The 15933-nt window shown below is 40.4% G+C and overlaps 1 protein-coding gene and 1 pseudogene across 1 annotated transcript; one reads left to right on the top strand and one right to left on the bottom strand.

Moving 5' to 3' along the window:
• Positions 1-7256: 7256 nt before the first annotated feature.
• On the bottom strand, positions 7257-9131 carry LOC132418379 (nuclear receptor coactivator 4 pseudogene; annotated as a pseudogene).
• A 1264-nt stretch (positions 9132-10395) lies between these two features.
• On the top strand, positions 10396-11001 carry LOC138413961 (tigger transposable element-derived protein 1-like). Its single transcript, XM_069540342.1, has one exon. It carries the CDS (start codon positions 10396-10398, stop codon positions 10999-11001), a length of 606 nt encoding a protein of 201 aa, XP_069396443.1.
• Positions 11002-15933: the final 4932 nt, after the last annotated feature.

Genomic DNA, 15933 nt, shown 5'->3' with positions numbered 1-15933 from the left:
CAGGAAGGGAGGTGTGGATAGTTACCTGTGCTTTCACACAGGCTTCTTGGTGGCTGAAGCAGCAGCCTTAGCGTTTCATGCCCGTCTCTGGTGTCCACACCGATAGCCGTGGCTCGCGCCTGTCTCTGGCACTTGTTTGAGTGGTGTTCTGAATCACCTCTCCTTGCACACCCTGAAACAATGGTCTCTCGCCTCTTAGGCAGTTCCATGCTTTTTCCCAGGCTCCCTCCTGCCTAGCTGTGGTGCACTATCACTCTTCAGGCTGTGTTCACACAGCCAACCCCAGTCCTCTCCCTGGGATCTGACCTCTGAAATCTGAGCCTCTTCTCCCAGCTCACGCATGCCCCAACAGGTGAACAGTCAAGCCTCTCAGGCTGGTGAGTGCTGGTCAGCACCTATCCTCTATGTGACAATCTCTCCTCTTTGTCCTCTGCACCCCTATTGCTGTGCTCTCTTCTGTGGCTCTGGAGCCTCCACCCCCCACCACCACCCCATGTCCACCAGTGAAGGGGCCTCCTAGTGTGTGGAAACATTTCCTCCTTCACAGCTCCCTCCCAGAGGTGCAGGTCCTGTCCCTATTCTTTGGTCTCTGTTTCTTCTTTTGCCCTACCCAGGTACGTGGGGAATTTCTTTCCTTTTGGGAAGTCTGAAGTCTTCTGCCAGCGTTCAGTAGGTGTTCTGTAGGAGTTGTTCCACATATAGATGTATTTCTGATGTATTTGTGGTGAAGAAGTTGATCTCCACGTCTTACTCCTCTGCCATCTTGTAGATCCCCCCTCTACTGTTATTGATTTGAGTCCTCTCCCTTCTTTTGTTGGTGAGTCTGGCTAAAAATTTATCAATATTTTTTATCTTCTCAAAGAACCAGCTTTTAGTTTTGTTGACATTTTCTATAGTTTTCATTGTCTATTTTTCATTTATTTCTGCTCTGATCTTTATGATTTCTTTCCTTCTACTAACTTTGGGTTTTGTTTCTTCCTCTTTCTCTTGTTACATTAGGTGTAAGGTTTGGTTTTTTTACTTGAGATTTTTCTTGTTTCCTGAGGTAATATTGTATCCCTATAAACTTCTCTCTTTGAACTGGTTTTTCTGTGTCCCAAAGGTTTTGGATCATCTTGTTCTTGTTGTCATTTGTCTCTCTGTGTTTTTTGATTTCCTCTTCAATTTCTTCAGTGATCCATTGGTTGTTTAGTAACATATTGTTTTGCCTCCACATATTTGTGTTTTTCACACTTTATTTTCCTCTAATTTCTTTATAATCACATATCACTGTGGACCGAAAAGATGCTTGGTATGATTTCAATTTTTCTAAGTTTATCAAGGCTTGATTTGTTACCCAAAATGTGATCTATCCTGGAGAATGTTTCGTGTGCACTTGAGAAGAAAGTACATTCAGCTGCTTTTCGATTGAATGCTCTATAAATATCAATTGTGTCCATCTGGTCTAATGTCTCATTTAAGGCCTGTGTTTCCTAATTGATTTTCTGTCTGGATGATGTGTCCATTGATGAAAGTGGGGTATTAAAGTTCCCCACTAATATCATGTTACTGTCAATTTCTCCTTTTATGGCTGTTAGCGTTTGCCTTATTTATTGAGGTGATCCTATGTTGAGTGTATATATATTTACAATTGTTATATCTTCTTGGATTGATCCTTTCATCATTATGTAGTGTCCTTCTTTGTTTCTTGTAACAGTCTTTATTTTAAAGTCTATTTTGTGTAATATGAATATTGCTACTCCTGCTTTTTTAAATTTCCATTTTCATGGAATATTTTTCCTTATTCTCACTTTCAGTCTGTATGTGTCCCTAGATCTGAAGTTGGTCTCCTCTAGACAGCATGTATATCGGTCTTTTTTTGTATCCATTCAGCCAGTCTGTGTCTTTTGGTAGGAGCATTTAATCCATTTACTTTTAAGGTAATTATCGATATGAATGTTCTTATTACCATTTGTTAATTGTTTTGGATTTGTTTTTGAAGGTCTTTTTTCTTCCCTTCCTCTTTTGTTCTCTTCTCTCATGATTTAATGTCTATCTTTAGTGATATGTTTGGTTGCTTTTTCTTTTTTGTGTGTGTATCTATTGTATATTTTTGGTTTTCAATTCTCATGTGGTTTTGTTATAACATTCTGTATATGAAAAAGATTATTTTAAGTTGCTGATGTCTTAATTTCAAATGCATTTCCAATATCTTGCATTTGTACTCTCCTCCTCTCACAATTGCTGGTTTTGATATTATGGTGTGTGTGGATTATTTTTTACCTTTACTTTGTGTTTGCCTTTACTATTGAGCTTCCTAATTCATAATTTTCTTGGTTTTAGTTGTGGCCTCTTCTTTTCTACCTAGAGAAGATCCTTTTAGGATTTATTGTAACTCTGGTTTGGTGGTACTGAGTTCTCTTAGATGTTGCTTGTCTGTAATACTTTTGATTATTCCATTGAATCTGAATGAGATCCTTTCTGGGTAGAGTTTTCTTGGTTGTAGGTTTTTCCCTTTCATCACTTTAAATATATCATGCCACTCCCTTCTGACCTGTAGATTTTCTTTTGAAAAATCCACTGATAACCTTAGGGTTCCATTGTATATTATTTGTTACTTTCCCCTTGTTGCTTTTAGTATTTTTTGCCTTTAACTTTTGTCAGTTTGATTAATATGTGTCTCAGTGTGTTTCTCCTTGTGTTTATGTTGTATGGGACTCTGCCCTTCCTGGACTTGAGTGACTCTTTTATTTCCCATGTTAGGTAAACTTAAGGTTATAATCTCTTCAAATATTTATCAGGCCCTTTCTCTCTCTCTTCTCCTTCTGGGATCCCTATAACGTGAATGGTTTAATATTCTCCTTGATGTCTCTGAGACTTCCCTCATTTCTTTTCATTCCTTTTTCTTTGTTCTGTTCTGTGGCAGTGATTTCCAACATTCTGTCTTCCAGCTCACTTATTCATTCTTCTGCCTCAGTTATTCTTCTATTGATTTCTTCTGGTTTATTTTTCATTCCATTTATTGTATTTTTCATCTCTGTTTATTCTTTAAAACTTCAAGCTCTTTATTAAACATCTCTTGTAACTTCTCAGTCTGTGCTTCCATTCTTTTTCTGAAATCTTGAATCATCTTTACTATCATTACTCTGAATTATTTTTCAGTTAGTTTGCCTATATACTCTTTATTTAGTTTTTCTTGTGGGCTTTTGTGTTGTTTCTTCATCTGAGACATATTTCTCTGCAGTCTCTTTTTATCTGACTTTCTGTGTTTGTGGATTCCTTTCTGCTGGCTGGAGGACTATAGCTCCTCTTGCTTCTAGTGTCTTCCCTCTGGTGGGTTAGGTTAGTCATGAAGCTTGTGGTTGCTTCCTGATGGGAGGAAATTGTGCCTGCCCACTGGTTCGTCGAGCTGGGTCTTGTCCCTCTGGTGCGCAAGGCTGTGTCAAGAGGTGTGTCTATAAGTGGCTGTGAGCTCAATATGGCTTTAGGCACCCTGTATGGTGATGAGTGGGCCTGTGTTCTTATCTTGCTGGAGGTTTGGCCTGAGGTGTTCCATCACTGGAGCCTGTAGGCTGCTTGGTAGGGCCAGGCCTTGATGCCAAAATTACAATCTCTGATAGAGCTCACACTGATCAATATTCTCTGGGGCTCCTGCCACTAGTGTCCTTGCCCCCACAGTGAACCACAGCTGACTCCTACCTCCCCAGGAGACCCTCCAAGGTCATAGGTAGGCCCACCCCTGGCTCCTATGGAGTTACTGCTTTGTGCTGGGTCTCAGTGTATGTGAAACTTTGTGCATGCCCTCCAAGAATCGAGTCTGTTTCTCCCAGTCCTATGGAACTCTTGCACTTAAGATCTGCTGGCTTTCAAAGCCAAATGCTTTGGGGATTTCTCCTCCCAATGACAGACCCTCAGGCTGGCGAGGGTGAAATGGGGCTCAGGACTCTCACTCTTGTGGGAGAACCTGTGTGATATAATTATTTTCCAGTTTGTGGGTTGCCCACCCACAATGTATGGGATTTGATTATGTCACAAAAGCTCCCCTCCTTCTATCTTGTTGTGGCTTGCTCTTTCTCTTTGAATGTAAAATATATATTTTTGTAGGTTCCAGTTATTTTTATTGAAGATTGTTCAGCAGTTAGTTGTGATTTTGGTGTTTTCCCGCGAGGAGGTGAGCTCAAGTCCTTCTATTCAGCATTCTTTGCTGGAATTGAGGAGCTGCTTTTAGTTTGGATGCTTGCTGCCTCCTTCTTTAGCATGTGCTGGCCATTATCTCCTGATATGGGGTGTTCAGGTAAAATGGCTCTTGCATGCTCCCAGGATACTGGGAGTAGGGTCTGACACCTGCTCAAGCATCTCCTATAGGCGGCTCTTCTCCACACTTTCTCAGGATAGCAGGGGCAAGGCCTGGCACCTGCTCACAGATTTCCTAGTGGAGACCACTATCTGCACCCTCCTGTGACAGCAGGGGCAGGGCCTGGCTCCTTCTTGCAGATTTCCTATGTGAAGATGCTATCCATGCCCTTTCAGGACAGTGGGGGCAGGGTCTGGCGCCTGCTCACTGATTTCCTAGGGGTGGGCACTATCTGCCTTCCCAGGACAGTGGGGGCAAGGCATGGGCCCTGCTTGAAGATTTCCTATAGACAGATGTTATCCGTGCCTTCCCGGGAAAGCAGAGGCAGGGCCTAGTGCCTGCTCCCAGGTCTCATAACAGTGCTGGTGCCCAGCTCTGGAGCCCATGATGACTCAGTGACTTGTGCCCACCCCCAGAGCTCATGTAGGTGGTGTCCTTTTGCCTGGGAGTGCTCACAGGGAAAGAAGCTCTTATGGTGGTCCCACCCCTCTCCTCATGCTCTCGCCAATAATGGCACCTTACCTCTCTGGCAGGCCCAGGCTTCTTCTAAGTTCACCATCAGTTACCACAGCCCAGTCTCCTCAGGCTGTTTCCATGCAAGCCAACACTGATCCTCTCCCTGGATCTGGTCTCTGAAGCCTGAGCTTCAGCACCCAGCACTCAGCTGCACCAACAGATGAGTGTCTCAGTCTGGGGATCACAGGGAGGCGGTGCTGAACTTCTGTGCAGGGTACTTTCCATTTTGCCTTCCACTAACCAGTTGCTGTGCTCTCCTCCTAGGCTCTGAAGCTCCTCCTCCATCCAATCTCGTCTCCCCACCAGTGAGGAGACTTCCATGGGTGTGGGAGCCTTTCCTCCTTCACAGTTTCGTCCCTGTGGTGCAGGCACCATTCCAATTCCTTCTTTTTCTTTTCCCTTTACTCCTTACCCAGTTATGTAGTGGTTTTCTTTGTTTCTTTTTCTTTTTTTTTGGAAGTCTGAGGTCTTCTGTTGGCATTCAATAGCTGTTCTGTGTGAATCGTTCCACTTGTAGATGTACTGTTAATATTTTTGTGGGAGAAGATGAGCTCCATGTAATACTCCTCCACTATCTTGATCCCCCTCTCTGAGTTACTTTTTTTTTTTTTTTGGCTGTCATCCTTTGAATGGAGGGAGATACAAATGCATTAATGCCAAAGAATGCTTTACATACTCATTAGCATAGTGATTAATGTTAATTGAGGGATACACAATGTGTTAAACCTCAAAAACTACAAAGTTTCCTGCAACATAAGATAATGGAAATGCTCCTTCTTAAGTTTTTCCCACCACCTTTACTTTTAAAGTTCTAAATGGTATCTTGGGAACTAAAAAATAATAGGCTAGTTTCAGCTGTGGTTCAAGAATTCTAGTGAAGCTGTATGACAATGACACTGGGACTGTGAAATTTCCCCAAAAGGGCTTTCTAGATGACCACAAGTACAAACTTTAAAAGTATTTCCAGTAAGGGCTTCCATGGTGGTGCAGTGGTTGAGAGTCTGCCAGCTGATGCAGGGGACACGGGTTCGTGCCCTGGTTCGGGAAGATCCCACATGCCGTGGAGCAGCTGGGCCCATGAGCCATGGCTGCTGAGCCTGCGTGTCCGGAGCCTGTGCTCTGCAACGGGAGAGGCCACAACAGTGAGAGGCCCATGTACCGCAAAAAAAAAAATTGTATTTCCAATAACACATAGGCAAGTTGAGTGGCTTAATAATTTAAATGCCTGGAAAGCAGCTAAGATGTCTCGTCTTAGAGAATTTTAAAACATGGTATAAGTACCATTTGTGGCCTACAGAGAAACTTTTTAAAGCATGGACATAACTTTAAGGATACCAAGGAAACATCAATAGTTTTCATAAAGCTTCAATAAACACCCCAAGGCATAAGTGTTCAAAACAGCCTATTCACTAAAATGTCACTGCATTATACTTTTAGAGGTATAAGTATGCTATGCTTGCAGTGAGAGGACATTTAATTTATGCTTAGGTGTCAAATTCATCTTTCATTTACACAGGATGCACCAATAACACTTAGGATAGTGAATAGTTCAAGTACTACATTTCCAACATGTCTTGCCTTTTGCTTTTTGATTACTCAGCACTGGGACTCTTCTGCCTGTAGTTTTTCAGAATATTTTGAAAGAGACTAGGACTACCCTGAATATAGACTTCAAGTAATATTGAGCCCTTCTGAAAGAGCTGTCTAGATACTTTAATAATAATGTTTAGAGAAGGGAATAAAGACAAAACTTGCAGTAACTGAGTTTCTTTCAAAAGAAGAAAAATAACGTTGAACCTGGCATGTAAGCTAAAATGTTTTGTAATTAATGTCAAAATTTGCCAGGATTGTTAATACATATTTTGGTAAGAAAAAAACACTATATTGGCAAGGTTAATTATTTGTGTGCAATATATTGTATATTAATGAAACAGAAGAATTCATCAGTAATGGAAGAAAACCCACAGCAAGGGAAGCATCCAAAGAAGGGCAATCAAAAAGTTAGGTAAGTTTACTAGCTTTATAATACAAAACACATCTTAATTACAGAACTATTTCATTTTTAAAACTTCAGTTTTTTAATGTACTTCTAATAACAACCTCATCTAAGGAGCCATGGAGGCTTATGAAGAAGACCTAGCCACGAAGATGCTGTGTTTCTAGTGTAGGGGTGAATTAATGCTGCTATAAGAAGAAACTGAATCACATCAGCATCAACAAACAGCCTTTTTCTTTTACACAGTAACTCATAATTTGATGACATTATTTCTCTTCATTAGTTCAAAATTAGGCAGGAAAGGAACTACATCAGACCCAGAAACACAATGATTTGGCAAGCCACAGTCAATCAGCTCATGGATTTGTGATAATCTGCAGAAAATTTGCTTGACTCTAGTACTCCATTTTTTCACATCTGTAAAGGAGTTCGATACAATCTTTTTTTTTAAATCAACTTTAAACTGCAAACAGGCAAAGAGATCACGAACTGCTGGGGGGGGGGGCGCTGTAAAGGGCAGGGGGAAAGTTGTATTCCTCCTGTAGGGACCAATTAAGTAACACTTCCTTGGCCTTCTTTTGAAGTAGCCACTTGTTTTCTCCTGAGGATAACTGGCTAAAATTTCCCGTCTTCTTCCCTGGCAAGACCCAGTCAGCTGTGTTAAAGTGAAACCAGGAAGTGGCCGAGAGGCTTGTGAGCTTTTGTTTGCAAGCTCTGTCCTTGGTAAGAGGCACTTCCTTGGGACATCCCTCTTTGCACGAGGGAGTAATGAGCCACTCTGACAAGGGACTGTTGTTTATGACTTAGAAGGAATAAGCAATTCTAGAAGAAACCATTGCCTTTGGTGCCTTAGCTTGTTCTGTTGCCTCTTTTCTGAATGGACAGGGCCACATATTCAGGGAATCTTTATGTTTCTCAGGTTCAGGTTTTGGTTCCACAGGCATACCATTTTTATCCTTTCCTTCTTTCTTCAGAACCCATTTACACAGAGCTTCCTTCTCACAAGTTTCATCACACATGCACTCTGCAAAGCTTATACAGGGCTCATTGGCTTTGCAGACCTCCTCTACTTTATATGGGTCTTGATGGTTCTGAACAAGCCAATCCTCAGTAATCACACTGGGAGCAGACATGAGTTTATTGGACTTCAAGTGGTTATTCAGGCACTTCAGACTGACCAGATTTTCAGTCTCCACACCTTTGGGCAATTGGTACAGGAATCAGGCTTGACAAGCCAATCATACACACTATAGGACTCCTGGTAACACCCGGAACAAGAGCTTAAACTTCTCACTGGTTTCACATCTGCCATTGCCAGACTTCTCAAGCTTATGGGATTCCTGGGGAGTCACCAGCCAATCAGAAAGGTCCATCTCATCTTGATCAAGAAGGCCTAGATCTCCAACCTTTTCAATTTCAATGGAGTAAGAACTGGTAGTAGAATAGCTGTTACACTTTTGGTAACTTGGTTTTTCAGAAACTTCTTATTGCTGACTCTTGTGGAGACAGTTTTCCAAGGCCTTTAGGTTGTCCCAGACATTATTGAAGAAATTGCAGGCTCTGGCAGAAGTCTGACTATTCTCTAAGGTCTGCTTTTTGGGTGATCCAGTCCTGGAGATTGGTGCTGGGTATGTAAGAAACCTGGTGACAATTGGCAGGTTTGCTACCAAGGAGCCATTTGCTGATAATGACAGCTGTGGTGCTGGATGCTGAGTTCTGCTCTGACAATGGTATATAGGCTCTTTTCTCCAGGAAAGACCCAATATTTGATGAACTAGCATGAGCCATAAAGTGCTCAGGAATTTCAATGGTCTTGAGAGACCCAAATATGGTGATAGCCTGGCGCAGGGCAGTTATGTTGGCTTCAAAGAGTAGGACAGTGGAATCTTTAGGTTTGAGGGTCAAACTTCCCAGTCTGTCCAGGCACACGGAGACTTGATTGGCTAGATCTTTGTTTTGGGTGCAATCCAGTTGATGAATAAGACAACTGAACTGGCCCAGTAACCAGTTGAGCTGCTGGGCCTGATGCTGAAGTGCCTTCTCTTTAAGCTGATAGATGAGATCTATCTTTTCATACACCCACACCTCACAGCTTTGAAGGCATTCCAGGTGATGACTTATGCAACTGTGAATCTGGGCTTTGACCTCTCACAAGTTATCTTTAATTTGCTGTTCAGCCCAGAGAACTCCACCAATAGCAAGCTCCAAGCCCCTCTGTACATCACAACACCTCAAAAGGGGTTCTCTATTACTGGAGCAGCCTCTCTGGTCCTGTGAGGTACTCATTCTTCTCCCTGTTCCATCTAACGCCAAGTAAGGCATTTCTAGTTCAAAAGCAACAGTGACTCATGCAACTTTCCAGGTTTCCCAACACTTCCTAGAAGCACAGTCACCCTAAGAAACCTGGGTCCCATCCTCCCTGGAAACCACAGCCTACCATTCACTCTCCACTTCAGAGCAGGCAAGGGCACCACTCAGTACACATGCACACAGCCCTGGCTGCAGGACCCATTCTTGGCCCAGCAAGGCAAGCCCACCCCTTGGACTCCTGCTGTGGTGCTGAGCTGCCAGGGGTAACTCACAGGCCAGGTCCCTGCCATGCCAGCTTCCTGGCAAGCAGGAGGTTGCTTTATCCAGGACTGGGGTAAGGAAGGTCCCTGAGCCTGCAGGCTGTGCCCTGCCCCTCCCATGCACCTGGCAGTGGCCCATGGGCAGAATTAGGATACTTTTATATTTCCCTTTTGATGTCTTTTCTGACCCATTGGTTCTACAGAAGTGTCATTTTGTTTTCACATATGTGTAGATTTTCCACATTTCCTCCTGTTGATTTCTAGTTTTATATCATTGTGGTCAGAAAGGATTGTTGGTATGAGTTCCTTCTTCTTAAATTTCCTAAGACTTGTTTTGTGTCCTATCACATGACCTATCCTAGAAAGTGTTCCATGTGCACTTGAGAAGAGTGTGTATTTTGAGGCTGTTTTATGGAATAGTCTACATAGGTCTAAGTCCATTTTGTCTAAATTTATGGTTCAATTCCAACATTTCTTTGTAGATTTTCTGAGTGGAGACTCTATCAGTTGTTGATACTGGGTTATGAAGTCCCCTAGTATTATTGTATTGCTGTCTATTTCTCCCTTTAGATCTGTTAGTGTTTGTTTAACATAATTAGGTGTTCTGATGTTGGGTGCATGTATATTTATGATTGTTATGTCATCTTGATATATTGTCCCTTTATCATTATATAATTACCTTGTCTATTGTTACCATTTTTGGCTTAAAGTCCATTTTGTTTGATATGAGTATCTACATTTGTTTACACTTCCATGGAATATATCCTTTTATTACAGTAAGTCCCCTATGTATGAACCTTCAAGTTGTGAACTTTCAAAGATGCATACATGCCTTTGCATGTCAAATCACGTGTTAGTTAACATGTCTGGCATACACTGTCACATGTGTGCATTCTCTACAAGTGGTTGTGCTTTTGTGTACTTTACTGTACAGTACTGTATAGAGTATAGTAGTACAGTATCTTTATTTCAAGCCCAGGATGTCTGGAAGCAAGTGTAAAAGCAGCAGTGATGTAGCTGATACTGCTAAGGTGCACCAAACGATAATGGTGGAAACAAAAGTGAAAATAATTGAGAGAGTGGAGCAAGGCAAAAAGATAGTAGATGTCGCTTGTTTTTATAACATGAATCATTCAACCATCGGCACGATTCTAAAGAACAAGGACAAGATCATGGAATATGTGAAGTCTGCTGTGCCAATGATGTTGACAATAATACTGATGAAGCGTATAAAAGTGATGGAGGAAATGGAGAAACTTTTCAGAGTGTGGATGCAGGATCAGCATCAGCATCGAGTCTCGCTCAGCTTAATGCTGATTCAAGAGAAAGCTAAAAGGATTTATGAAGACTTGAAGAATAAACACGGTGAAGAATCAGAAGGCACATCTTTTAATGCCAGCCATGGCTGGTTTCATTGGTTCAAGACTAGAGCCAACCTTCACAATGTAAAAGTAAGTGGCGAGGCAGTGAGTGCAGATACGGTAGCTGCCCAGGAATTTCCTAAAATGCTTCAAGAAATTATTGATGAGCTGATCTCCCTCATCAATAATTTCTTGAAGCATTTTAGGAAATTCCTGGGCAGATGAAGGCATATATTTACCCAAGCAGGTTTTTAATGTGGATGAGACAGGACTGTACTGGAAGAGGATGCCACACCAAAGTTACATCAGTAAGGAGGAAAAGTTTTTGTCAGGCTATAAAGCAGCAAAGGATAGGCTAACTCTGTTGTTTTGTGGCAATGCTTCCGGTGATATAAAGCTAAAGCCTCTCTTAGTTAATCATTCAGAAAACCCAAGAGCCCTTGAAAACCTAGCCAAGGACTCTCTTCCTGTCATGTGGAAGAGTAACCCCAAGGTCTGGGTTACACAGGCCATTTTCCAGGACTGGTTTTTCCACCACTTTATTCTGGAGGTAGAGAAATATTGCTTGGAGAAGAATGTCCCATTCAAAATTATTTTGCTGCTCGGCATTGCTCTGTGCCACCCCCCATTCATGGGCGACTTTCATCCCAACATCAAAGTAGTGCATCTGCCACCGAATACTACATTGCTTATCCAACCTATGGACCAGGGAGTTATAGCGACTTTCAAGAAATATCACTTACGTCACACTTTTCCTCAGGCAGTAAAGGCAAGTGACGAATCAGGAACAACTTTGTCACAATTTTGGAAGGACTATAACATCTACAAGGCCATAAAAACATTGACTTTGCTTGGAATAAGGTTATGGCTGTCACCATGAATGGAGTTTGGAAGAATCTTTGCCCGCAGTTTGTTCATGATTCTCTTGGATTTGAGATGGTGGATGCGGAGTCCAAAGAGGTTTTCATCAATTTAGTGACCTTCAGTGAGAAGCTGGAGATAGATGTGCAAGAGGACAACTTCATTGAACTCCTTGTTGTGCAGCATGAGGAGCTTACTACTGAAGACCTGATGTAATTGGAGGCCCAAGAGAAAGGATGAATAGGGACAAGAAGAAGAAGTAACTGAAGATACAAAGAGATTCACGACACAGGAAATGGCAAGGGGATCTTCTTTATTTGAGGAGGCACTGTTAGTTTCTCAGGCACAAGACCCAAATATAGAATGGTACACGAAGGTTGCAGCAGCTGTTCAGAATACAATCCACTGATACTGTGTCATCTATGATAAGAAAAAAAGAGTTACTACCCAGACATCACTGGATCATTTTTTCAAGAGGGTAGATAGAGTTGAATCCAGCAAGGAACCAGAAACTGTGCCATCAATGTCAGGCCTGAGTGAAATTGCAGCTTGCCCTCCGTCTCCTGTTGCTGACAATCCTTCAGTTCTACCATCTCCCAACTCCTCTCCCTCCTCCAGTCAGTAACTATTCTTGCCTGTTCACTCGATGTCAGTCCCTGTATGCCAGCTGTTGTGCTGTACTACTGTACTTTTCAAGGTACTGTACTGTAAGATTAAAAATGTTTTCTTTATTTTTTGTGTTTGTTTTTTATGTATTATTTGTGTGAAAAGTATTATAAACCTATTACAATACAGTACTATATAGCTAATTGTGTTAGTTGGGTACGTAGGCTAACTTTGTTGGACTTATGAACAAATTGCACTTATGAATGCACTCTCAGAACGGAACTCATGTGTATGTAAGGGACTTACTATACTTCACTTTGAGTCTATGTATGTCTTTAGAACTGAAGGGTGTCTCTTGTGGGCAGAATTTAGTTGGGTCCTGTTTTTCTTATCCATCTAGCCATTCTGTGTCTTTTGATTATTAATTCAATCCACTTACTTTTAGAGTGATTTTTGATATGTCAGGACTCACTTCTGCCCACTGATTGTTTCCTGGGCTTTTTAAATTTTCACTTTTTCCTATCTCTGCCTACCTTTGTCTTTAGTTGTAGAGTGGTGTAATTAAAAGTGGACTTGAAGGAAACATTAAGCTACAATGCTTAGCAAACTGACATAGGCCTCATCTCTACAGTATATTTTGCTATTAAATGGCTTGCCACAGCAGCATCAACAGCACTTTTCTTCATATTATGCCAAATTCAGAGCAGTAATGTGTATTTGAAATCAGACCCTGTATTTTACTTTGCTGTTTTAGAAGATAGCCGAATCTTCTGCCTTGGGCCTACCTCAGTGTAAGATTCAGATAAGATTAACTCTCTGATTGGCTTTTCTATATATTTTATACTTTTGACCTCTTCTTTAAAATCTTTATTTAGCTTTTGAGTAATCACTCTTATGACTCACCTACTCTCAGTATTTTTGTAGGTCTTTCTTCTCCATCCACACGTAAAAGTTGTTTTTCTCCAGGGTATTGTTCTTGACCTTATTCTTTTATCTTCACAATATGAGTGTTTTAACTCACACTCACAGTTTCCACTATAAGTTACATACTAATAGACCCTAAATTTATATACAGGCATACCTCAGAAATATTTTGGGTTCAATTCCAGACCACCACAATAAAGCAAATATTGCAATAAAACGAGTCACATGAATTTTTTTGGTTTCCCAATGCATATAAAAGTTGTTTATACAATAATGTAGTCTAAGTGTGCAATTAAATATATGTTATTGCTAAAAAAATGCCAACAACCACCTGAGCCTTCAGTGAGTCAAAGTAATAATATCAAAGGTCACTGATCACAGATCACCATAACAAATATAATAATAATGAAGAAGTTTGAAATATTGTGAGAATTACTAAAATGTGACACAAAGATATGAAGTGAGTAAATGCTGTTGGGAGAATGGTATCGATAGACTTGCTCAAAGCAGGTTTGCCACAAATGCCATGCTGCATTGTAAAAAATGCAATATCTGTGAAGTGCAATAAAGCAAAGCATAATAAAATGAGGTATGCCTGTATCTTGATCAGGTCTCCTGCGTGAAGGTAATTCAGTCAAATGCAAACCTAACTTTTTAATCTAAAAATTCATTAGGTTCTTTAAATTTAGTGTATATAAAGCTGAACTCATAATCTCTTTCAAAACTATTCATCCTCTTAAACACCTTTTCTTAGTTAATGGGATTATCACCTACCAAATTCCCAAAAGGAATCAGAAATCTGGGAGTCATAACCATCGCATCTGTAGTTTTTCTTCTCAAACTTCACATTTAATTGGTCATAAGAGCTAAGAATCTACTATATATATATATATAGATATAGATATAGATATATCTATATCTATATATATATATATATATATAGAGAGAGAGAGAGAGAGAGAGTTACATAGATATATATATATATATATATATATATATATATATATATATATATATCTTTTTTTTTAAAACTTCCCCATTGACACTTTTTTACCCCTTTAATTTAGGTTCTCTGTATTTCTTGCCTGGATGATTGCAGTAGTCATCTAATTATTCTGGATGTAAACTCTCCACAACTTTCCCATACTCTTTAATCTTTCCTTCATACTGATTCCAGAGTGATGTATCTAAAATAAAAATCTGATTTATTCTCATGCTTCAGTGAATCATTTCCTACAGAATAAAAATTGAATTTTTTTACAGAATAAAAATTGAATTATTTTATCATAGTCATTGCTCCATCCATACCATGGTATTTATAGTTCCCCAGAATTCACCATACAGTTTCAAGCCACAATGATTTGTGAATAGTTGCCTCTGTGAGTATTCATTCATACTCTTCTATATGCCTATCTGCTTGCATGATTTTGTACCCATCTTTCAAAATCTACTTGGTATAGCTTCTTTTGTGAAATCTTGACTGCCTTTAGTGAATCTCTACTTTCAAGTACACATTTGACTTGACTTTAAAGAATATTTTGAAGTTGAAAAAAGACAAATTTTAGAGATATTGTGAATGAAGCATGGTGGAAAGTAGTTAATACAACGCTGTACTAAGACTTAAGAAATCCATTCTTAGTTCTAGGTCTGCCAGAGAATATATATATATATATATATATATATATATATATATATATATATATATATATATATATATATATATATATAAACTTAAGTCATTTAATATCTGACTTATTTTTCCTATCTGAAAAATATTAGTGTTGAACTAAATGGCCTTAAAAGCTCTTGCAATTTTAGCATCATTGATTTTGTAGGTCCTGTTGGAAATGGGGTGTAGGTAACTTAAGTTGAAACTGTAGAGAACTACAAGGATCTGAAGAGGTTTCAACTTTAGTGTTTAGCTGAGTACTCATCAGCATAAGAGAGAGAGAAAACTATACAAGATTATGGAAAGAACTACCTACAAAGATAGAATAGTGATTGTAGTTTACATGGTTTATGGAAGTGTTCATTCTGTCCCCAGCTATAGTGGAATTCCTTGTGACATACATGACAATCTTTAGAAAAATCAGTCTTGGTGAAACTAATGACAGACTAAATGCTGCTCTAGTCCTTCCTAACAAATTAAAATTAAGACCTGAAAATATAACTCTTTCCAAGTAACATAAAAGCATTATTGAATAAAGATGAAGATTATTTACAAAGAGAGTGACGTCAGCATCATGGAAGCATGAGACACTCTTTTTTCTCTCCCCATCAATCTACAACCAACAAAAGTGTCTCTGCCCAACACACAAGTATTCTGGAGAATTCCCCACATCTGTACATCTAAAAGTGGGTGTACTGGAACACATAGAGGAGGTGGGACCAAGGGAGATAGCAGAGATGGTACCTGTGATGGTGGACCCCTGGCTATGATAGCTGAGCCCACAGCCCTAGAGAACACAGTAGCAGCAGGGGATAGACAGAGTGGCACACACAACTCCAGCCTCCCAGCTGCAGCATCACCTGTGGCCACAAGGAACAGAGCAGCAGCAGCAGCTGGGCCTGCAATCTGTCTATCTAACTAAAGAGGTGCCCATGACTCTGCTCTCCTATCCCCATCATAGCAGTGGCACCCATGAACCTGACAATACAAGGTATGGCAAAGATACCCATGAGCCCAGCTCCCCCTCAATCATCCCTCTCCCCCTGCAGCTGTGGAGTTGTGACACAGGAGATCCTAGATGCAGGAAACTGGCCATC

This window comes from Delphinus delphis, chromosome X (assembly GCF_949987515.2).
Source record: "Delphinus delphis chromosome X, mDelDel1.2, whole genome shotgun sequence".
Lineage (NCBI taxonomy): Eukaryota > Metazoa > Chordata > Mammalia > Artiodactyla > Delphinidae > Delphinus > Delphinus delphis.
The sequence above is the reverse complement of the archived record's forward strand: the minus strand, read 5'-3'. Positions and strand labels throughout refer to the sequence as shown.